General features: G+C 40.4%; 1 protein-coding gene across 1 annotated transcript; it reads left to right on the forward strand.

Moving 5' to 3' along the window:
- Positions 1-1959: 1959 nt before the first annotated feature.
- On the forward strand, positions 1960-23531 carry SERPINB5 (serpin family B member 5). The gene is made up of 7 exons (XM_045527581.1): positions 1960-2036; positions 9122-9296; positions 11692-11829; positions 14005-14122; positions 16701-16843; positions 19925-20092; positions 23009-23531. The coding sequence occupies exons 2-7, from the start codon at positions 9129-9131 to the stop codon at positions 23399-23401; spliced, it is 1128 nt and encodes a 375-aa protein (XP_045383537.1). The 5' UTR covers positions 1960-2036; positions 9122-9128; the 3' UTR covers positions 23402-23531.
- The last annotated feature ends 1312 nt before the right edge of the window (positions 23532-24843 follow it).

Raw genomic sequence — 24843 nt, forward strand, 5'->3', positions numbered from 1 at the left:
GCTGCCAGGTACTTTAATATTTTTTTCTTATCTTCTTACTGTATTATTTGCAAGCTCTTTGGGGAGAGGAAGCATGTCTTATATCCCTAATTGAATGGTGACTTTAACTTTTAACCTGTCGGAATCATCCAAAAACATTAGATTTGGGCTTCCTTGGGTGTTGCTGAATTCCTGTTACGGAAATGTTTCTGCCCAGGCTGGGCAAGCACTGAACAAGAGTGCTTGCTGTAGAGGGAATTAAAACATCGAAAGGGAGAATAGACAAGCTTACAATGTAAGTGCAAGTCCCTTTAATTCTTTGGATCACAGTAACAAGCATGCAGTAGGTGTTCCATAAGTAATTGTGGTGAGGTAGGTGTCATGCTTCAGCCTTTTGGCCACTGTGATTATTCCCTGGGCCTTCCTGATGAATAGGCAAAGTGAGGATTGCCATCATTAGGAAGCACATGCTATGTGCCAGATACTTTATATGCCTCTTCATATTGCGCTCTCTCTCTCTCTCTCTCTCTAGATATCATTTTACAGATGAAGAATCTGACTCTAGAGAGATTAAGCACTTTGTTCAGGATTTCTCAAGCAAAGAGTCATAGACTCATTTTGCACATTTTTGCCTCTGCCCCCAAACCCTCATCTTCCCCACTATAGCTGGATAATGTAATTTTTAAGAGGCATCTTGCCCACAGCCCTTCCTATGACTTGCCCTCCATTTGCTCTGTGGATACCTGAAATTCTACTTTCGGAGTTCAACTCATTTAGCTTATGACTTTGATCCTGGTTAATAATAAAATACCCAGGATGTAGGGGGAGGGGAAGCTCTCAGTTAATTTTAGTTTAGTATAATGAATTGCTCTCATTCATTCTGTCAGCAAGCATTTATTGACTATGTATTGTCAAGTCAATACCAAGCATTGGTTTTACAAAAATGAATGAGGCTTGGCCCTTACCTTTAAAATTCTTGTAGTCACATGGAGGAGACTGTAAGATAACTAGGTTATTATGAAACAGTGTGGTAAGTGAACAATAGGGAATATTAGATGAGCACAGCACAGAAGCAACTGGCTCATTTCTAGGTCCTTTCCTGAGAATGGATTTGGCAGGAAGAGAGTAGGTCCCACCGAATGAAGGAGTTGCAGGAAGGCAGGAAAACAGGAATATGTCAAGGGCAGGCTCCACAAAGAGATTTCAGAGCAAAACTGTGTAATCCTTTGCCCATATGGCCTATCTCACCCAAATGGTCTAAAGATGAAAAGTTTGAGGATTATTGGCTTAGATGCATTAAAAACTTAGAAAATCTTTATGCAGGGGCCAGTGACAAGCTCTGAGTCTAGAGAAGTGAGCACCCCCTCTGCCATCCCACTAAACAATTTCTCCTATCAATTTGGTATTAAATATTTTGCTAATAATGCCTAATTTTAGGTATATACATCATGTATATGTATCCGTTTCTCTCTGTAGCTACCTCTTCTGGCATCTAGCAGAATGAGCTACTGCAGTTTACATATAAAGGATGAACATTAGAGTACTTTTTGTGCCACCATCATGTTTGAAAAGTTTGTAGTATTACTATCATCACATATTCCTTTTATTTCCTATAATCTTTCACTTTCCGGTCCTGTGTGGGCCACTAGGGTTGTCTTTATGTACGTATGGTGAATGTATTTAGCCCTAAGCAGGATGTGCCGACAGCCCCTTCCTGCCTGAGCATGTTGGAGGCCTTTAGAAGCTGTGCAGACAAAGCAACTTCAACCTGAATCATTTCTTTCAATCACGGGCAAGCTGCCAAGCAGCATGAGTAAGAACTGAGGGTGCAGCGGTGGGCGGCGCCGAGAGAGCCCAGGCTGGGCGTGGCCACGGTGGGCGTGGCGCTGTCCAGGTGAGCTAGCTGCAAGTTGGGCGTGGTCACGGTGGGCGTGGCCCTGTTCAGGTGAGCTAGCTGCTCTTTCGGCGGAGAGGGTTGTGCCTACCTCAGGTCTTTGTGCTCCTCCTCGCTTGCCTTTTCCTTTGCCGCACGTTTTCCAGGATAACTGGAACTCCAGGTAAGCAAAGTGGGGCAGCAGGGCTGATGATTTCCCTTTTTAGGGCAATTCATAAAGTAGTTGTTTGAGCTGATTCGAGTTGGTGAACAAAGTGGATATAATGGGCTACTTTCAAGGGTAGGTTGTCGGGCTTCAGTACTGTCCCCTCTCGCCTCCCAAATCGGCAGCATTTCCAGGTCCCAGCCCTTTGGGCGTCAAGAATACCAGAGAGGGAGTAAAATCCCTTAACCATACAAGGTAAGAATGGGAAGAAATAACATGGCTGGGAGTTTTTGGTGGGGGTAGTGGTGGGAGCGACAGTGATTCGTGGAAGAGAAAATATTTCTGAGGACATTTTCAACCCTGCCTTGGAACTCGGAGTGAATTGACAATGCTTTTCTCTGAAAGGGTGTGATACTCAAAAACTGGAGAAAGTTGAGAGGTATTTGTGTGTCTGCCTCACCTTCCTGGTTGGCAGCGTGGGGTTGAGATTCAGACTTACGAACTGCTCTTCTTTTTGGCATTTTAAAGTGTCAGATTAGTGTTCATCTACTTGTAACTGCATTCTTCTAGGCAGAAAGTGCTCTCCCTCTGTCTTTCTGTATTTCACCATAGCTTTAAACAAGTTATACCTTTCAGATGTGTATTCTTGGACTTTTAAATTAGGCTGCTCGCAGTTTTCTTACTCATTGGTGCCACATTTTTTTTTTTAATGGCTTCTTTAAGCGCATCATACTAAGAACCAATTTAACCTGCCAGGTGACTCCACAGACTCTTAATCAGATTCTCAGCACTAGGGGTTCTTAGACATGTTTCAGCCCAGCCCCCTCATTTTGTAGATGAGGAGAACTCACAGAGGTGAGTGGTGTCCAAAGTCACAGGGCGTCTAAGTGGCACAGCTGAAAGAGAATCCAAACTTGCCTCCAAACTTGCAGGATGCTTCCATGATGCCATGGGCTCTCGTACCATCTGTTTCTTCCCCTACATCTCCCAGGAAGTTTCCAGTACAATCAGGTGGGTTCCAAACCTCAGTCCCTGCCAGTAGGTGCAAGTGTTTGATGAGTCCTTGATGGGTAGAGATGGAAGCTTGTCCGAGGAAAGGATTCTTCATGGACGATGGGTCAGCAGGTTTTTATCTTTGCTTCCTAGCACCTTGAATTGTGCCATTTCAATTGCTCTGGGTTGCGGATTGATTTGAGGCTATGCAGTCTCAGCGATTCTACTGAGTCTGGCTCTAAGTTTACTGTTAGGCAACAGTGGGTGGGTCAGCAGTCAAGGTCAGGCTTTGAAAGAAACAGGAGCATATATGATATTTCAGAAAATGTGAGGAAAGCAGAGGCTCCCCTGCCATGGGAAATTAAAGCAATTAACCCTATTACTAATAGCTGCACTGAACTTTCTTGCCCACAAAACACTTTCCACATATGTTTATTGAATTACTCACTTCCTTTACCCTCATAATATTCTTTCACACTGCAGAACCCATAAAATCTATTTTCTTAATCTGGCACTACCATCCACCCTCAAAGACTTAGAATGTGGCCAACAGAGGTTGTGTTTTTAGGCATTCCATTATAGCTATAACAGGCAAGGTTTCTCATGGCATTGCCTAAGGACCAGTTACACCAAATACTTAAGACATTTTTTTCACCACATCTCTCCATCTGTAAAATGAGGCAAGCTAGGCTAAGTGATATCTATAATACCTTACTACAGTGAAAATTTAGTTTCTAAGGGATGAAAAAACTATGCATATAGCTGTGTGTGTGTGTGTACGCATGTGTACAGTTGATGGCCTATAAGTAGGATGAACGTTGTTCAAATCAGAACATGCTAAGAAGTTACAGGGGCACTGTTACTAATGTCAGGACAACAGATGTAAGTCAGGACTTTCTCAGATGAAGCGGGACACATGGTCACCCTATCCCATATGGCCTTTATCTCACCCAGATGGTCTAAAGACAAAAAGTTTGAGGATTATTGGCTTAGATGCATTAAAAACTTAGAAAATCTTTATATGGGGCCCAGTGACAAGCTCTCAGTCTAGAGAAGTGAGCACCCCCTCTGCCATCCCAGTACAGGCATCTCCGTTCATTTGGGGCTACTTGCAGTCTCTGAACTGTCCGTTCTCTCTGGCCTACATTTCTGCATGGCCAACTGCTAGTTATCCTTCAGGGCTCACCTTTAGTGTGACTGACTTACATGTCACTGTCTCTGAAGAGGTGTCACTGAGGTTTCTACTAGGGGTTGACTGTTGCTGCTAGGGGTTCCCATGGTGACTTGTGCACCCCATTAAAACACTCATCGTACTTACCACGCCACTAGCCGACAGCTCCTTGGAGGCAGGAGCGCCTGTTCACCTTGGATTTCTTAATGCCTCTTATTGCCTACCTCAGTGCCTGACACACATTAGGGACTCAGGTAATACTTATTAGATGAAAGCAACATAATATTAAGAGTTTGCAATATCAGTGGCAGAAAGAACAAGAGCTCCTTCGAGTCGGAAAATCATAGGGAAAAAAATTGTGTTGATTAAGAAAACACGCAGGATATCTTGGTATCTTTAAAGGGATAATTCAGGACATGTATGATTTGTGGAACTCTAGAGACTTCCGAGAGAACAAATGCCAGCAAAGATGAAATTATCAGGAAAGCAGGTGGTAAGGTGTGGTGGGGAGGTACCAGGCTGGGAGCTAGAAGAAGTGAATTCAGGGCTGGTTTTGCCACTCTCACTCCCTGCGTGGGTGGCCTGGGAGAGTTCATCTCTGTCTGCCTCACTTTCCTCATCTGTGAAATGAAGGGGTGGGGCCTGACTAGATCCTCTCCAAGATCTTGTCCCACTGTAAAGGTTTCTGATTTTAGGCCATATTGCACAAAGTACTCTGAAATAAATTCTTCAAACTGCATTTGTATTACTACTTAAACTTCCATCTCACTTTTCTCTGGTTAAAATAAAATTTCCTTTTAAACTTTTAAGTGACTGAAAGATGTAATATTTTCTACACTGTAACTATAAATGAAATTCTCTTATCAATTAAGTTTATGTAATAAATAAAACGAAAAATAAATGAAATTCTCTTTGTTAAAATTAATACAGGGTTTTCATAAAATGAAAGAAGATATCTTTGCAACCAGGTGGTAAATGGAAAAAATTTGTAGCGATTTTTTAGCATTTTGACCAGAAGGCATTAGGCATGTAAATTTATCATACAAGGAACTGCTTATCCCTTGCACCTGTAATTTTTATAGCATTTCACCATACAAAATTGTCTGTGTAGGAACTTGTTGCTTTTTCTTGGGTGTGTATTGCTAACATTGCTGAGATTTGTTGAAATGCTTTGATTGTCTGGCAACACAGTGAGGTTGCAATTGTTGTGGCTGAAGTCATCATTTGAGTTACCCCAGACCAGATCACCTTTACAATATTTTTAGGTCAGACGTACCATGCAATATTTGATTAATTACTTAAAGGGTGATTGTTTGCCACTATGACAGTTTTCATTCCTGACCTTTTCTGGCCTTTGGCCAGCATCAAACAATGCTGCTGTAGCTGGAATCTCAGATACTAAGGGCTGCGTGACCTTCCCTGACCTGAAGGAGGATTTTTTGAGAAAGGAGCCAGTTAGCACAGGATCAGGAAGGCAGACCTGTTTGCATTCATGCACTGAGGACTACCGTGCAGAGGAAGAGACTCACTGAAAGGGAGGGTGTGCAGCTGGTGAGAAAGACCCCGAGAGGTTAGGTGTGGACTGATCTACATTCTCCAACAGGGACCTGGATCTAAGCCTTGAATTGCAACACAGTGTTAATTTTGTTGTGTAATTAGCTGTACTAGAAGCCACAGTGATCTTGTATTCACAGTCATTTAGGCTAAATGTATTCCAAAATGTTATGAGTGAATGAATAACACTTTAGTTCAACAAAATGGTAAAATGAACATTGCCTTACCCTTTGATCCACTTCTAGGATACATTTCTAGGTGTTTGCAGTCAAACTCCCTCAGCAGATTAATACGAGGTCTTAAACACAGTTTTTCTACACAGAGGAAATCACAAAAAGTACAGTTTGTTATCGACTATGGAAAATTATTCTAATTTTTCTTCTGGAGAGTAGTAAATACACACTGGGGAGAACTACTTGTGTTTGTGTATTTTCATGTTATTAGTGTAATTAGGCCTCAAGTTGTGGCAGCGTTAAGCAGCTTGCAGGAATCTGGTTTAGCTATTTCTATTTGGTGAAGAAATGGCTCGTTACTCCATGTGCATGAAGAGTTGTAGGTGTAGACAAACTCAGCATTATCATTGTGAAATTTGCTGCTGGAAGAAGCCAGACTTTTTATTCTGAAAGTCTGTTCCACATATTCCCCAAATCTTTTGTGAAGAGATTCTTTTAATTTCCCCAGTGGTGGGCATGCTGGTAGAAACACTCCACAGGCTCCCAGCTTTGTTTCCCTACACTCTGCTGGTCTCAGTACATACTTAATGCTGGCCAGCTTCCACTGGGGTGTGAGGTCACCCCTTGGCTCTTGTCCCTGCACCCAGAAGAGAAGGGATAAGGTTGTGGGCTTTAAAGAAAAGTAAGATGCCCACCCTGACTTCAGGTTACCTTTTGACAGGTCTGTAATTGGAACACTGGCCTGAGTACACTAGCTATACTTATCAGGGACATAAAGAGAAGGAGGGTGTCAGTGGAGGTGACCAGGGAGCGTGAATGGGCTCAACAAATCATTCTGCTTGCTAATGAACTTGCTCATACTCTGAGATATATTATATTTGAGTTCATCCTACACATAAGCCATATGTCCCATAAAAGGGAGAATTCCGAAGAATTATTTGAAGACCAGAGGCTCACTCTTAGATCTTATTCTCATGTCTTTGCACTTTGAATTTCTGTCCAGGTACGAGTGCAAATTGCCATCCTATTCATGCATTTGACTCTAACACATTCTTGGGTCCTGGCTAAAGGAAGCCCTGTATCTTGAGTAGTGGAGCTTCCTTGCTGATGCCGGACGCAGGTCCTACCTGAAGCCCTGCAATGTTCCATTCACTCTCCACCTGCCATCTGTGTGCATGTGTCTGACTGTTTAGGGGGAAAGCTTTGAGCCCTGGGCCATGTCCTAATCACGCAGGGGTAGTAATATCAATTGATGTCCCTGCGAACATGCTGTCCTGGGGTCAGGCAGAGCCTGGAGAGTCTATGCAGCTCAGCTCCGCTTCCAGAAAGGGAAGCCCTGACTGTTTGAACTTACCTAGGTGGCTTTGGAGTTAATCAGTAACTTCTAGACTAAACAGGTAGGTAGACCTTTCATTAGAGCTGTGATTCTCAATCTTTTTAAATCTGAGGACTACTTTATTCTTCTAAAAATTACTTTGAGGACCCCAAAATGCTGTTTTTTAAAAAAAGTGTGTATTATATCTGTCAGTATTTACCAAACTAGAAAAATTTTGTAATATTTACTAATTTATTTAAGCATAACAATAATGTAACCATTATATATTAATACGAATAACATTTTAATGGAAGTAACCATTTTCTAAAGAAAAAATGTAGGGAGAAGAGAGACATTGTTTTTCATTTCTGCAAATTTCTTCAATATTTGGCTTAATAGAAGACATATCGCCTCTGGAAAACACCACTGTATACCTGTGAGAGATTGAGCGTAAAAAAGGCAAATAATATCTAAGTATTATTACAGAAATGGTTTTGGCCTCATGGACCCCCTGAAAGGGTCTTAGGGATTGCCAGGAGTCAAGCAACAACACTCTGAGAGTTGTTTTGTTAGAATTAAAGAGCTCTGACACGTTGCCAGTTGCCCACTTGCTCCTATATCCACTTTACCAGGCTCCATATATTTTAGCTGAAGCTGTTTTCTCTTTTCTTTAACTCTCATAATACTTATTATGTCACAAATATGACAGGAGCAGCCCTGAATTCCAGTTATATTTGTCTACATATCTGCCCAGATTGCCAACTCAGAGAAGGAGGAACTCAGTTGATCCTTATAGCGTCTTACACGCTGTAGATCTGTATTAGTAACAACAACAATAACAGCTCTGCTTATGAAATATCACTACATGCTTAGCGTGCTACTAAAGCACTACTCATTGTATTCATTTCCTAGGGCTGCTGTAACAAAGCAATATAAATGTGGTGGCTTAAAACAGCAGAATTTTATTCTCCCACAGGTTTGGAGGCTAGCACTTCAAAGCCTCCGGGGGAGAATCTGTTCCACACCTTTCTCTTAGTTTCTGGTGTTGCCTGCAATGCTTAGCTTTTCTTGGCTTGTGGAAGCATCACTGCAACCTCTGTCTCCACTATCACATGGCATATGCTCCCTCTGTGTCTGCATCTGCTGCCCTCCGCGCATGTCTGTTTGTGTCTGTTCTCTTATTCTCATCAGAACACCAGTCACATTGGATTAGGGCCCACCTAACTCCAGTATGGCCTCATCTTAACTAGTTAGGGAACAGAAAAGACCCTATTTCCACATAAGGTCACATTCACAGGTACTGGGGATTAGGACTTCGCCATATTTTTGGGGGGCACACAACTCAACCCATAACATTCACTAAATATTAAATTGGGCCACACAAAATTGCTGTAATTTGACTGTTTTTTTACGTATAAAAGTTTCAATTTTGTATGGCTTAACTGTAATAGTAAATAAAATAAACTGTGATAAATAAAGCCAGTTTTGATGAGTGCTGCCAACTCTTCTGGCCACTTGCTGAAGAAGAGGCGCGGCCGCCGGGCTCCGGGCAAATGGCGCTGCGGCTGGGCAGGTCCGAGTTTGGAGATTCCGGGCAGAGCTGCACACCCAGAGGGCCTCAGAGACCTCAACTGGCTTGCTTGTTGAAGTTACTGAAAATTCCTTCCTCTCTTCTACTCAAGACCATTATTTTGTTGAAATAGAATTCTTTTTTTAAAAATTAATTTTTTTTTATTTCAGCATATTATAGGGGTACAAATGTTTAGGTTACACATATTGCCTTTGCCCCACCTGAGTCACAGCTCGAAATAGAATTCTTATCGTGTTGGCAGAATGCAGCTTAGAACACCTTAAAAGATGCTTTAGAAATTAATCTCTCCCTTGGTCTTCCTTCCAGGCTCACAATGGATGCCCTGCAACTGGCAAATTCAGCGTTTGCTGTTGATCTCTTTAAACAACTGTGTGAAAAGGAGCCAGTGGGCAACGTCCTCTTCTCTCCAATCTGTCTCTCCACCTCTCTGTCACTTGCTCAAGTAGGTGCCAAAGGTGACACAGCAAGTGAAATTGGACAGGTAAACCCATACCTTGTTTCGTCTTTAAGTGGGGATACAGTTACTAGAACCCATAGGCAGCACCCAGGGGAAAAAAATGAATGGAGACTTTGTGGTCAGAATTGCTCAGGATTGAGAGTCATGGCATTTCTAGGACTCTTCTTAGTCTATTTTTAAATATGATAGTTCATTTATGTATCCAGCAACCCGTGTTTAGAACAGGCACCAGGCTGTGATGGAGAACTTGGAGATCTGCCAGGTAATCACATGCTTTTCATTTTGACTTAAGATATTCTCAATTTACAATGGGTTTATCAAGATGCAACCTCACTGTAAATCAAGAAGCATCTGTAATTTTTTAGGATTTCTTTTTGGCTATGGTTGATTATCTAGTTTTGTAAAGTTCTTAGACCTTCAAATCAGATGATTTTCCTGACTGTTCCACTTTAAGTCCTCATGTACATTTAGGTAGTAAGTGAATGTTCTTCTAATTCCATTTCATTATTATTCTTATGTTGATTGTTCTAGTTTGAACAGAATTTCTTTTTTCATGAGATTATGAGTATTTAAAAAGGGAACACCTTTTTTTTTTTTGAGACAGAGTCTCGCTCTGTTGCCTGGGCTAGAGTGCCGTGGCATCAGTCTAGCTCACAGCCACCTCAAACTCCTGGGCTCAAGTGATCCTCCTGCCTCAGCCTCCCAAGTATCTGAGACTACAGGCACATGCCATTATGCCCAGCTAATTTTTTCTATTTTTAGTTGTCCACCTAATTTCTTTCTATTTTTTTAGTAGAGATGGAGTCTTGCTCTTGCTCAGGCTGGTCTTGAACTCCTGACCTCAAGTGATCCTCCTGCCTTGGCCTCCCAGAGTGCTAAGATTACAGGCATAAGCCACCGCGCCCAGCCATGGGAACACCTTCTTGTATCCATAAATCCCCAGAAAGTATGACCCATAAAATGTTATTAAGGTCAGGATGAAGAATTTACGTGTGGGACTTGAGGAAGCAGCTTCAGTCCTGGGAAGAGATGTATTTTCTCATCTGTCGTCATCCCAAACACCCCAACCCCATATTCCCTGCTCCATCTCCCACTCCTCATGTCTTATCTCCCATTAGAGAAGGGCCAGAAAAGAGAACTTCCTGCTGGTGGGTATGTCCCTAAATAATAACAAAGATCTTCCCAGGACATGTAATTGATTCCTCAGCAGTTACCTTGGCTTTTTAATTTTCTGGTCTCCTTCACCCATCATTAGGCATGAGAGTTTGCATAGCCTGGGACCGGCCAATTTGACCTTGTGATGCTGAGGCATTGTGATTCACTGGTGCAACGTGCCGGTTTGGTGGCGTTACCTGAGGTGTGGTGTCAGGGCGTGGCCATTATGAGTTATGCAGTGAGGAGAGAACCATCTTATGCTGACATCACATTTTGTGGCGCCACAAAATAGAGAAGACGCTAGACTATAATTGGTTGGAACAAAAAAAAGTTACGGCCAAAATAAAAGGATTTAAGCCCTGAAAATGATAGCATCCTAGTTTTAAATGGCTTAACATATCACTATAAGAATAATAATTAACAGTTGAGTGAATCCACATAATGTTTTAGGTTTTTTACATATGATACTTGGAATCCTCATAACAACTCAGAAAAGTAGGTATCCTCAGTCCATTTTACAGAGGGGAAAAGAAGGCTCTGAAGAGTTGGATGAGATTCCATTTCTAGGAGGCGAAGGCTGGAATTCATAGGCAGGGCAATCTGACTCTAGCCCACCCAGGGAAGCCCACTGTGGATTATAGTTGCCTGTCATAAATGACATGTTAATTCATCTGGCACTTTTTAAAGCATTTAAAGGGAGCAGATAGACTCTGGCTAGAGGCACTTCTGTTCTGGAATCTGATACTTGGCTAATGATTCTCTCTCTTGGTAATAATCTCTCTCTTCTGGTTTCTAAATTGGATAGAAATTACAACCTAGCTTCATCTTTTTTCAAGTTTGTAAATGTTCCTGTGTGAACATTAAGGGCATCACTTTGAAGAAAGGACAAATGTTCCCTATTTCACAATCAGGAAGAGTATCTTTACGGTAGTGTCTCTCAACTGGGACAATTTTGTCCTTCCCACTCTGGGGACATTTGGCAATTCCTGGAGATATTTTTGGTTGCCATTAACAGGGGGAGGAGTGCTATGGTATCTCGTAGGTCAGGGATGCTGCTAAGCATCCTGCAATACCCAGGACATCTGCCCACAACAGAGAATTAGCAAGCCCAAAACATCAATAGCACTAAGGCTGAGAAGCCTTGCTTTATGGGAACAACTGGGCAGGGAGATTCTGTACACCCCAATGAGACTGACCATTATCACGTGTCCACTTTAGTGGGAAGAGGCAGTGCTTTCTGGGTAATGGATTTTTCTCTTAACAGGTTCTTCATTTTGAAAATATCAAAGATGTGCACTTTGGATTTCAAACAGTAACATCGGATGTAAACAAACTTAGTTCCTTTTACTCATTGAAACTAATCAAGCGGCTCTATGTAGACAAATCTCTGAATCCTTCAACAGTAAGTTCTTTAAAACAATCAGAATGATTTAACTTTTTACCAGAAGTGGCATTTTTGCATTGTTAGACCTACAACTTTTTTTCAGTGAATCTCTAGGATGTTCATTTATGATTCGAGGCTTCTTAAAATAAGTAAATCCCCGTAGAGAGGTTGAACACAGCAGGAAATCAGCTGCAGTCACATCTTATAGCTAAAAATATAGAGAAGCTTGTGGGCTTCCCTTTCCCTCTCAAACACTCATAAATCTTTCCCTTCCTTTCAGCTTCCTCTGAGAGAATGGAGAACATAGTAATTAACTCTTTAATAAATGTACCTGTTGTCTATTTAGAAAAGGAGTGCAACACAGCTCATGATTTAAACTTTTTTCTCCATAAACAGCAGGGCATATGGACTGGGACAATGTTTTGGCTCTTTACCTAATTTGTTTAGACACACAGTATTCTTCTTATGTTTCTCAACATCAATAAGAAAAATAATAAGTATGAATCAACAGTTTTCATCTGTCACAAATCGTTTTTTTTTGTTTGTTTGTTTTACTAGGCTGGTCAGTTGGAGATCTATACAAGGAAGCTCTGGTTATTTAAGTTCAGCCATTTCTTGACAGAATCATACAAAGAACACTGTGGTACCCTTATATTTGGCACCAGAGTATACTGTAATATTTTTAAAATTTGTATTGAAACACATAGCCAACATTCTAGACTACAGGGAGGTTCTCTCTCTACTTTAGGAATATAGAGTTGATTTGGTTCCTGTTTGGATGGTCAGAATTTCAAGCTTTCCAAATCTAAAAGCTAGACTGCCAGTTAAATATTCTGTCACAATTTTACACCTTTCTGCAGTAGGTATTTGTTTTTGTGTTTGAGATCTTTTGAGGACATGAGTTACTAGATATGGTTGTGAGTTTGTTATTGCTTGAAGACATAGATACACAACAATTTTTCTTCCAACAATCACCTGGGGAATTAAAAAAACCTGAGATGTGATTTGGAGCCCGAGCATGGAAAATTTCTAAAAGCTCCCTAGGTGATCCTTAAGAAGATGATTAATACATTTTTGTTGCTCCAGTGAGGACAATGGAGGCCCTTCATTTTACTGAGGCTTTCTGAGGTTCTTAGGTAGCACCAGCTCTCTCAGTCAATGGCAACAGTCAGTCCCAAGGCTGGTCTGCAATTAACTGAAGCTAAGTTAATTGGCTGAGGCTGTAGCTGCTCTGAAGCAATTTAAGGAGTCCTGTGCTTGGAAGTGAAGCGACGTGATATTTAATCAAGTTATGTTTAGTTTTGTTGAACTTTTATTCATTCAACATTTGGAATTATTTCAACCAGACTAGGAGTGGTAAATATTTAAGACCCCTTTCCATTGCTCCTGTTGGTTGTATAACATTTGCAAATTTACTAGCTAATAGTACAAACCATTAGGTGGTCTTTGGAGGACCACCTGTATCAGAACTACCTGGGGGTTAAAAGGGCAAATTCTTGGCCTCAGATTTCTTAAATTAAGGTCAATGGGGATGGGATTTACGGTTTTGCATTTGTAACAAGCATTAGAATTAGAACCACTGCTATGTTCTCTACAGCACTGTGTTTCTGACTTTAATGTGCAGATGAAACACCAGGAAATCTTGTTAAAATGTCCATTCTGATTCAGTAGGTCTGGAGTGGGGGCTGAGGTTCTTCATTTCTAACAACGTTCCAGGTGATGCTGTAGTACCACCTTGGACCACACTTTGAGTAACAAGAGCCTATAGAATATTTATTTGTTTTAGTGAGGATAAGAGTTTTCTGCTCATAGTTCTCTTTTCTGTACATTTCCTCTATTCTAATATATATATATATATACATATACACATATAACATTTTAATATTTCTGAAATTGGAATCCATATTATAATTGGGTATACTTAACATGGTGTTTCTTTTGTTTTCCCCGAAGTGGATACTAAATTGATGGATGCATTTAATAATTGAAATTTTCTTATAATTGATAAAAATGAAACATCAAATACAAAGAAAATTTACTGATTTCTACATGGGGTTTCAACTCATTATAGCATTACCGATCCATGGTAATAGATATTTAAGAATCCCTTTGTTAGAACAGGGCAGCAACAATACAATAGCTTGACTACAGACTTTAAGTACTTTGTGATTTTATGAACTGGATATTTTTCAGGAGTTCATCAGCTCTACTAAGAGACCCTATGCAAAAGAATTGGAAACTGTTGACTTCAAAGATAAATTGGAAGAAACGAAAAGTCAGATCAACAACTCAATTAAGGATCTCACAGATGGCAAGTACCCTTCACTTGTTCTGCTGTAAATCCCTAAGTAAACAGATCCTCCTTTCTATGAATTCTTGCTCCAAGCATTAAAAAAATGAACATCTGGAGGATTCCTGAGATATTTTTAGTACACAAGCTAAATTCTTGCCCTGTCAAGCCATGTCAACAACTTGGATTTCTGGGCCTTTCGTGCATCATCTCATCACTTGGCAGAAACTGCTGGTGCTTCAGTTTTAGTCTCCCTTGATCTCCCTTGCTCTGCCACAAGCCCTAATGCAGCCCCAGCTGGGCCTCTAGCAAAGTATGACTTTGGGCATATCATAAAGCCAGTTTTTCAATTTGGAAATGGAGGGATTGGACTATAACTTCATGATTCCCAACGCCGCTTCCAGCTCATAAATTCTACAAATTTATGACGGAAAAAAAGGACAAAAGGTCTTAGGCAAATATACATATAGAAAAACCAAATAAACCGTAGCGGAAGCTCACCCTCAGTGCCACAGCGCCCCCTGCTGGTCGTTCCTCCGACAGCCCCGGGGTCCCTCGGCGGCGCTTCCCGAGGCCAACCTCGGCCTCAGGGCTCCCCCTGGCGTCTCTTCGCGGACACCTCCTCCTTCCGTTAAAATGCCCGGGGAGTCGTCTCCCTTGTTGGAAAGGAATTGGAGCTAAGATGATTTTGAGTGCAAATCAGTGACTATGTCCCCCTTCCCAGGGGATACATTTATATTTGATAGTGAGGGATCCACTAGGAGAAACCACCTAATCATGAAGGAATGAAGCGCACGGGCAGTCACTGCCGGCTACGGAGAGATACACTTCCGGTGCAAGGGAGACCCACTTCCTGTGAGAAAGACCGGAGTGCGCGGCTGCCCTGCTGAGCTGATTCAGGAACGATATGGTCTGTCAGGGCAGGAACTGCAGGGTGAGGACTCGGAACGAACTCGAGTCATTCAGGACCTAGATTCAAATCCAGACACTGCCACTTATTAACTGTGCTATTTGGACATGGCGCCTCAGTTTACTGTAAAGTGGGGCATATATTACCTGTTTTAATTTTTACGTGGTTGCTGTGAGGATCAAATTAGATAATATATACCAGCAAATAGTACCCATGGATATATATGCACACACATATACATACATATATATCATGTACATAAATATTACTGAAATGAGGTTTCTTTGGCTTCACATGTAAAAAAGCAAAAACTTCGGTATAAGTAACATCAGGTTAAGCACAATTTTTAAAATTATAAGCAAAAAGCAGCTCCTGTTTAAATTGCTGTGTAAGAGGTTTGCTTTTAGAATTTCTAAATAATTGTATTTTTGTTCAATGAGCTTTTTATTTCAAAATCTTAGTACATTTACAGTTTTGACTGGAGAAGGTAGTGAAAAGATTTCTAAATTTGAAGTCAGAAGCTCAGGATTTAAGCTGAAGCTCTGTCACTTACTGGCTCATATGCTTCTTTGTTCTTCAAGTTTCTTCAGTAACACTAATACATATTCACATAGCATTGGCAAGACCAGTTACATACGTACTTTGTGTGTTTCAGTGCAAACATGAAAACACAGGGCCCCTTATTTAAAAATTTATTAAGAATTTTAAGATGATAACAGATGAACATTAAGCCAAGAGTAGGGCCTTTCACACAGGGGTCACAGGCCTGTGATGTGGACCCTGAACATTGATGTGAAAAATCAGAGGACATTAGGTAAATGAAAATGCTTTGTAAAAAACTCAAATTCTGTTCAAATATGAGAAGTTCTTTTTATTAAGAGATTATCACCTTTGAACTATTTTGTCTGTTGGGGATTTGAGCTCTATAATAATTACAGCTGTGTTTGAGACCCATGGTGATTTCAGGTGACATTGAGGCAAACAGCCTGCCTGCAAGGAATGCAATTGTGGGAGTGGGTGGAGAGCTGTGAGGTAGAGAGAGCCTTCTGACATGCTTTCCAGCTAAGTGAACTAGGACAGCCCTTTGGCCTCTCTAAGCCTCAGTTTACTCCACTGTAAAATGGGGAGAATAATCTTTGCCTTAAAGGACTGTTGTGAAAAAAGTGAGATAATGTATGAGCAAATGCTGAGCACAGGGCCAGATGTAAAGCCAATGATAATACATTTTTATTTAAGAACTCAGGCTATGGAGTCAGAAAGACCTGGCTTTTAATCCTTAATCCACCTTTGCTGTGTGTCATCTTGAGCAAGTGACTTAACATCACTGATGAGTCTCTTCTTCCTCATCTGTAAAATAGGGACCAATACGTGATATAATATATATCAAATATCTTGCATACTGCCTGACACAGAATAGGCATTTAAAAATGATAGCTGTTCTTCCTACTTCTCTTGCTTTCTTCTCCCTACCCTCCTTCATTCTTCTCTCTTGCCTTCTTTGGTAAATCTGATTATGTCAAGGTAGAAAAAGGGAAAAGAGTCCTTTAAAATTAGATGGTCTGGGCTCCCAGGCCTTACATGATGTGACTCTAGCAAGTGGTAAACACTCAGTGAACCATGTGCATATGAATATCAGATACAGTTTGGAATAATAACTCTGCTATTTTTGTTTTTCTAAAATTGTTGCAGGCCACTTTGAGAACATTTTAGCTGACAACAGTGTGAATGACCAGACCAAAATCCTCATGGTTAATGCTGCCTACTTTGTTGGAAAGTGGATGAAGAAATTTCCTGAATCAGAAACAAAAGAATGCCCTTTCAGAGTCAACAAGGTATGAGGGGCAACACGTAATAGTAAAACGATCTCAACTATAGATCTGAAAAATGATAGCGACAGAGTAGGGCATAGGAGCTCATTCCAATGAGGGATCTGAGGGAATAGGAGGTGCCTTTCCTGAGATTAACAGCTGGGAGGCAAGAGGTAGAAAAAGAACCATAATTCAGAGACCCTCCTCCACTCATTTTCAGAATGTCTTCAAGGGCCTGAGTGAAATTTTGTAGAACTTATAACCCAGTGGGGAAAGCTGAATCTTCAGCTAGAAAATAGCTACAAATACTTGGGAACTTTAGCAAGAAAGGAAAAGAAAAGAAAAGAAACAAAACAAACCCTACCTATCAGAGGCCTTTGGATTATCATGAAATCTTCACCATTTATAAATCTTGTTCCTGATTGATTAACTTCTCTATGATCTCATTTTCTCACCTATTGATGGTGAAGTACATGGTTCTGGAATTTTAATTTATAATTTATAAGATGCTTTGAGGCACTTTTTGGCTGTAAAAAAAATAAGTATAGCTTCTCATTTGCATTACTAGGAAGTCATTATGGGCAAGAATCAGAAGCCTGTTTTGCAGGCCAATCTCATTATTACTATTGAGGTAAATATGTCAAAAATAATTAATAGAAATAGAAAAGATATTTCTTTTGTAAATGAAACCAAAGAACAAAGACTTGAAATTTGACCCATTTCATTAGAGAACCTAGGAGAACCCAGGAATTGATATGATGACACGATGTGGTCTCAGTTGGTGGGATCTGACTTGTGTTAAGAACTCAGACTTAAAGCAATACTTCTGTTAGCACAGTACTTTGAAGGTAGCTTATTTACCTTTTCGTTCCTTTGCATCAGTTCTAGTTTTCATGTTTCTCCCGGCACCTAGAATACTTAGCATCAATGACTTTTGTTTTTGCGAAAAACAGTAGCATCTTCTTAACACTAGAACCCAAGAGGAAAAGCCCTTCAAGATGCAATCTATATCTGGGTTAGCTGGCTTCCGTTACTCTCTCTTTGTTTCCCTGGAGTTTTTATTCATACTCTCTTGCCCAACTGTGCTTTCCACAGTGAAATCTTAACTATTTACTTACCTAGATCTCTACTAGTGTATGACCTTTTTAAGGACAGGGACAATGCCTTATTTATCTCAATGTTTGTAATTCCTGGCCATGTTCCTGACACATTAATACATGCTCAGCAAATTTGTTGGTTGAATGATTGATCAATCCCTAAGGGGCAGTTTGATTAAATAATCAATAGCAGACAAAACCTGTTTGGCCTTTGAGGCTACCATGGGTCCCAATACAAAGTCCATTGGGCATTTTGACCAGAACAGGATAATAATGACTGTTATTTCTCCTTACTTAACTTAAAATATCCATGGGTGCTGGGCGTTGGGGTGGCAAGCCAGGAGGTCCTCCTTCCACTTCCTTGTCCTGAGCTTAGCTTCTTGATGGCAGTGGTCTCCTCAAAGCTGACTGCAGGGACAGGACTGACCTTGCACATAAGAGATATGTCTGAGATTCTAAGGCCACAACCTGGTCTTTGAGTTTTAAGCATGGCTTTTTGCCTTCTTAGTGTGTCTTTCATCTGGAGCTGACATGGAACGTGACTTTATACAGCCTCTATAGTGAGTTGGGGAGGTGTGTTGGCCCCAGTGGCCCTGACAGTGTCCACACAGCCTTTCCCATTATGGAGTGCCCTTGCTAGCTCATTTGATTGGTGGTTGGCTCTCTACCCTTGGTGGGCTGGCAAAGGGTTCCTAACTGTGTTTAAATGAAACCTGAAGCATGTTGTTAATGGAGCCTCTTCTCAAGGCCCCAATGCCAGCCTGGAAGGAACATCATGAAAATGTTGCAAAATGTCAGTGAGTAGAACATGGACTTTTGTGTCCACCACACTAAGATTTGTAGTTTTTGCATTTAAGGAAGTTTTAATGGCTGTCTTTTGAGAAGGGAGGAAGAATGTATGCTATTCCTTTATTTTTATTACTAAATCATAAAGCTAGGTTATATCAGATCCTGGAAACACAGACTCTGTGAATGGAATTAATAAGGACTTGAAATGTCATTGATCTCTCAGTGTTTCATTTAATAAAGCAATAAAATGCTACTCAAGGCTTTGTGGGGATACACTCGCCTTTTGAATGCAGATGCTATTACTTTTTTTGAAACCTTTGAATTGCTTTCGTCAGTCCCTGAACTTTTTGAGTGACATTATTAAACGGTTTCTCATGTCCTGTAGTCTCTCCTTTAAGGGTTAGGCTAAATTAGTGAAGTTATATTATTAAAAGTTTAATATAGTATCTATACTGACAAAAATATATATCCATATATATATGGTACTATATTTTCTGGGATAGTCTTTATTTGGTCCTGTTTTCAGAAGATATGTCTCAACTCATGTTTCAGAATTGTTGTACCCATATTCAGTGCTGATAAGTAAAATTGATGATATGCTATATCAGCAATATGCTGGGTTTAAAAATTAGTATTTTATTAAGAAAATCCATATTAATGTATATGTAGGTTTGCATTAGAATTTACTTTCAAGTCAGCTCCACTAGGAATAAAGATCTAATAATTGTAGGCATCTATAAAGACTAACTTCAACTTTGCCTATATTTTCAGCCATATTGTCTTATTTTTAATGTTTTATCTATGCAGTATAGTGTTGTATATGGTTCCTGTAATGTATAACGTGGAATTATAAAGTACATGAATAACTTTTCAAAGGAAGTCATAAACTCTTCACAGGACAATCTCTGCTGGTTTGGGTACAGTACAGTTTGGATCCCAGTGGAAGGATCATAGGCCATGACTATCTGACACTATAACAAGAGCAAATTTGTGTGTGTGTATATACATAGACACATGTTTGCATATATATGTGTATGTGTATATGTGTGTATATGTGTATGTGTGTGTATAGGTGAGTGTATATATGTGTATGTGTATATATGTATATGTATGTGTGTATATGTATGTATATAAGGTGTGTGTATATATGTGATGTGTGTATATATATTTATGCCTGGGTAAATTGAAAAGTAAGCAGTCCAAATTTTGCCTTTTACAGACGGACACCAAACCAGTGCAAATGATGAATCTGGAGGCCACGTTCTGCCTGGGCAACATCGACAGTATCAATTCTAAGATCATAGAGCTTCCCTTTCAAAATAAGCATCTCAGCATGCTCATCCTACTACCCAAGGATGTGGAGGATGAGTCGACGGGCTTGGAGAAGGTAAGGAGGAGGCGGGTGTTCTACATGTAGGTGCCCCCTGGCAAAGAGACGTGTGGACGGAGCTACGCGGGGCTGTGAGAAGTGGGGACAGCCAGGCCTTACCGCTACTGGCTCAGCGACCCCTAAGGGCCCCATGGTCCTTTCTGGGGCCTTTCCTCCTTAATATTAAAAACACCCAACATTTATTCAGCACTTACAATGTGCCAGGAACTGTGTGATAAGTTGCTTGTGTGTATTATCTCATTTAACTCTTACAGCAGTCCAAGGAGTGAGAGACTATTACTATACTCTTATTTACCACTGAGAGAATTGAGGCACAGAGGGGTAGGGTAGGTAACTAGTGCATGGTCACATAACTCATCAACGGTATGCAGAATAGGATCTGAGCCTAGGAAGGTTGGGGGCATGTTCTTAACTCTAGGCTAGAGCCTCTCCTGCATTTCCTCTGCAGTGAGGCACCGAATTGCTATATACTGCCCAGTCCACTGTCTTGAGAACAGAAGCCCTCTCTCTGTGTCTCTCTCTTTTTAGTTAATAAGCTTTATTTTTTAGAGCAATTTTTGGCTTACAGAAAAATGAACAGAAAGTACAGAGAGTTCCTATATACTCCCTCTGCCCTCCCAATCCTACAATTTCCCCTATTATTAGCATCTTGCATTTGTTACAATTGATGAGTCAATATTGATACATTATTATTAACTCAGGTCCACAGTCTACATTAAGGTTCACTCTTTGTATTGTACATTTATGGGGTTTTAATACATATACACACATATATGAGATTTTATTATGCTTCAACTTTTTGTATGATACAGATTATAGTATTATTATACTATAATTTATAATATATAGTATATATAAGTGTTTTATATTGTAAAGTTATTATATCATTTATTTATACAGATTATTAAGGTATAAGGTTTACATAAAAGTAGCGGTTTGATCTGCTGGCGAATGGAATTTTGGTGTCCCCCTCCTCTCTCCCCGTTGGCCCAGCTGCCTGAGGCCTGCTCTCCTGCAGGTCCCCTCCCCGGCTTCCCTTCTTGCTCCACCCTCCTGGGCCTCTGCCCTTGGCCTGGAAGGAAGAGGTTCTCTGAAGAGCCAGGGATCACCTTCTGGCCTCAGTGACCTGCTGACTTTCCAGGGGACAGTCTGACCCAGTCCCCATCTTAACTTTAGTTGTCATGTTATATCCATCACTTTATTAACTGAATAATAATTCCTTTCCTCATTCCTTCTTTGGTTTTTGTTCTCTCTCTTTTTTTAACTCTGTCTCATGCCTTAATCTTTCAGTTATGATTAAGCTATCTTGGATTTTACCTTACTTGCTAAAATACCCTCAAACAGGTGCCATTTTTCTTCCTCTTAAAGTATAAAACTACGGAAAATGATCCTTTGAGTTTCAGAAAGGAATGTTTAAAAATACATATTGTATTAGTTTGTTGGCTGCTATAACAAAGTGCCACAACCTGGGTGGCTTAAACGACAGAAATGTATTTTCTCACTGTTCTGGAGGCTGAAAATCCGAGATCAAGGTGTCGGCAGGGTTGGTTTCTTCTGAGGGTTCTGCGGGAGGGTCTGCCCCAGGCCTCTGCCCTCGCTGCTGGGGGTTGCTGGCGATCTTTGACGCCCTCAGCTTGTAAACACTTCACCCTGATCTCTGCCTTCATCCTCACATGGCGTTCTCCCTGTGTGCACCTGTGTCTCTGGATCCAAATTCCCCCTTTTTACAAGGACACCAGTAATATTGGGTTAAGGCCCACCCTAATGACCTCTGATGATCTTAACTGATTACATCTGCAATGATCCTATTTCCAAATAATGTCACATTCTGAGGTACTTCAGTTAGGACTTCAACATATGGACTGAGAGGCACAGTTCAACCCCTAACACATATACAATGGAGGGAAATTTTTTCCCCCTTTTACGTGGTCTTTTTGAATTATAAATTATTTTTCCCCTCCTCCCAATCCTGCGTGGTAAATAGAAAGTGGACAAGGAATATACCTGCTGGCTCAAAAACTCTAGTTACTTATGACAGTCTTTCCATCCTAATAATTTGTCCAAAACTTGAAACAGTATCCATTGAAAAGCAATTATAATAGGGTAGCAAGAGAATCCAATGGTTCCCTCCCCTAGTAAAAAACAAAACAACCCAGCTTGTGACCTTAGTATGTCCCTGATTTTTACAGGGTTCACACGGGTAAAGCTGGTATAATATTGCTCCAAGATAGTAAAGGTCCAGGTATTATCATTCTCAGTTGTACATGTGTTTCTCCTCTAACTAGCGGGAGGTTGCAAGGACAAGGAGCAATTTGAGATTTACTCAGTGAAGAATTTTATGACACAGTAATTTTGTGCTTCAATGCATATCTCTCATTTTTTAAACCAGCTGAAATGGATGCATCCACCACCTATGATCTTAAAGAGCGACTCAGAGACAGTTCAAGTTCCCATTTTTCAAAAAGAGTAACTTTAGGTTTAAGTTATTAAATTTGATGCCATACCTAGTACATGAATATTTTAGATTTCCTCATAGAGAATTTATAATAAGCATTCAAGAAATCTGCATAAAAACCTTTCTAATTTTATATTCTTTTCACTATTATGTATGCAACATCATAATCCATGCATTTGTTTCCCTAAAGCTACTCTATAATTTAAAACAAAATAAGAAACCCCTACCCTCATAAATTTCAGTGCAAAGGGAGCATTGTTGTATGCTGGGGGGAGGAGAGCAAAGCTGTTGGATCTCGCAAGAGAAACTAGTCACTTCCACAACTGCCGGGCTGTCTTTGATGGTCCATCCAGACTGCTTTGAAACTGGGCTTGTAATAAAACTTTATGTTTTTAGTCAAGCAAGATCTTTTACAATTAGAAATAAATAAAAATAATTTTTCTCCTTTTGTGTTTCAGATTGAAAAACAACTCAACTCAGAGTCGCTGTTGCAGTGGACCAATCCCAGCACCATGGCCAACGCCAAAGTCAAACTCTCCATTCCAAAGTTTAAGGTGGAAAGGAATATTGATCCCAAGGCTAGTCTGGAAAACCTAGGGCTGAAAAATATCTTTAATGAAACAACATCTGATTTCTCTGGAATGTCAGAGACCAAGGGAGTGGCCCTATCAAATGTTGTTCACAGAGTGTGCTTAGAAATAACCGAAGATGGTGGGGATTCCATTGAAGTGCCAGGGTCACGAATCCTGCAGCACAAGGATGAATTCAATGCCGACCACCCATTTATTTACCTCATTAGGCACAACAAAACTCGGAACATTGTGTTCTTTGGCAAATTCTGTTCTCCTTAAATGGCATGGTGCAAAGTTAAGTCCCCACCCCACATCCCCGACTTTTCTGTGGATGCAGATTTCTATAAATTTTGCATCTGGAGAATCCATTTCTAAATACAAAAGATTGTTAATGTTGCTGAATCAGGAAGCACCCAGTACTTGTCATATGTATGTAGCCTTTGCATTAATAGGCTCTTCTTTTCCAAGTCTTTCATTTCCCCTTTTTTTCCCATAAAAATGATTTATGCTTTTAATGAAAAGGAAGCACCTTAGAGAAAAATATTTATTCATTATTTGACAAACTGTCATCATTGGACATTCATCATTGGACAAACTGTCCATGGTTGTTGGCAGAAATACAGTCTTCCACAAAGAAAATTCCTATAAGGAAGAGGTAGCGGATCTTATGCTCAGAGCTTTGCCTTCCTTCCCTGGGATATAGAATGTTCCAGACATTCTTATTTCCCTGAAAGACTAAAGAAACTGTGGTGCATGGGACCCACAAAACTTCCCTGGCGCCTAGGAAACTTGGACACATGCTCAGGCTACTGCAGGTCTGGGACTCCTTATGTTTCTGGGAGGCAGATGTTTTTTCAAAGTCTGAATTTTTAAAATTTTAGAAAGATAATATGTCACACATACTTTATGTTATGGAACTCCAGTGATAGGATCTGAGACAGTACCCTATAAATCAACACCTATATATTTCTGCACAAAATGTTGAATATTTACACAAAATGGATAAATAAAGACTCTAAGTAGCCCGCAAGTGGTCAAATTCTGCTGCCAAGTGAATTTTCCACCAGCTTGTGAAAATCCTTTTTTGCAAAACGTTTTAGATTGTGGAATAATAGGTAAGGAATTAAAGACCTCTAGTAGCTAAAGTGCAAGACCCCAAGGGGAAGGTCAGATCCTATTGGAAACTGACTTTCACTTTTGATAGGTGTCCCACCTCGTCATTTGATTGGTGCTAGACTGGTGGCAGGGGCTTCTAACTGACTTACAAGGTTTTGGATGTTGGATGCCAGGGACTTGAAATGCACAGGGACTCTCTCAATAGCCAATAGAAGAATTTTGTGAATGTTGAAGGAACTTGTCTCTTTGCCTAATGTGATAGTGGGAAAAGGAAAGGAACCTAATACCTTTAGAAAATATAAGTCAAGCTATTAAAGTGCTCACACTGCCTTGACACATATTTTTTCAGTCTATGGGTTTAGTTACTTTGGACAGCGAGTTGGTAACTTACATTAATAGTAATTTGCAAAGTTGGTTTGATAAGCTGTCCATGCTGGACGTTCATGTATTAATTCACTACCCAAAGGACATATATTTACTGAAGATTTTGGGACATTCCTTCCCCTATCTCTTCTGTGCCATTCATTGTAAATAGGTTTTTCTTGCTCCAAGGTTCCATATTGAATTTCTCCTATGCTATTGACAATAAAATATTATTGAACTAC

This window comes from Lemur catta, chromosome 16 (assembly GCF_020740605.2).
Source record: "Lemur catta isolate mLemCat1 chromosome 16, mLemCat1.pri, whole genome shotgun sequence".
Classification (NCBI taxonomy): Eukaryota; Metazoa; Chordata; class Mammalia; order Primates; family Lemuridae; genus Lemur; species Lemur catta.

What these genes read in the sequence shown, in the direction of transcription:
- SERPINB5 (XM_045527581.1), top strand. Translation starts at nt 9,129, where the DNA reads ATGGATGCCCTGCAACTGGCAAATTCAGCGTTTGCTGTTGATCTCTTT. An exon ending in AATCTCTGAATCCTTCAACA is followed by an intron (nt 11,830 to 14,004) that starts GTAAGTTCTTTA and finishes GATATTTTTCAG; the next exon opens with GAGTTCATCAGCTCTACTAA. An exon ending in AGTCGACGGGCTTGGAGAAG is followed by an intron (nt 20,093 to 23,008) that starts GTAAGGAGGAGG and finishes TTTGTGTTTCAG; the next exon opens with ATTGAAAAACAACTCAACTC.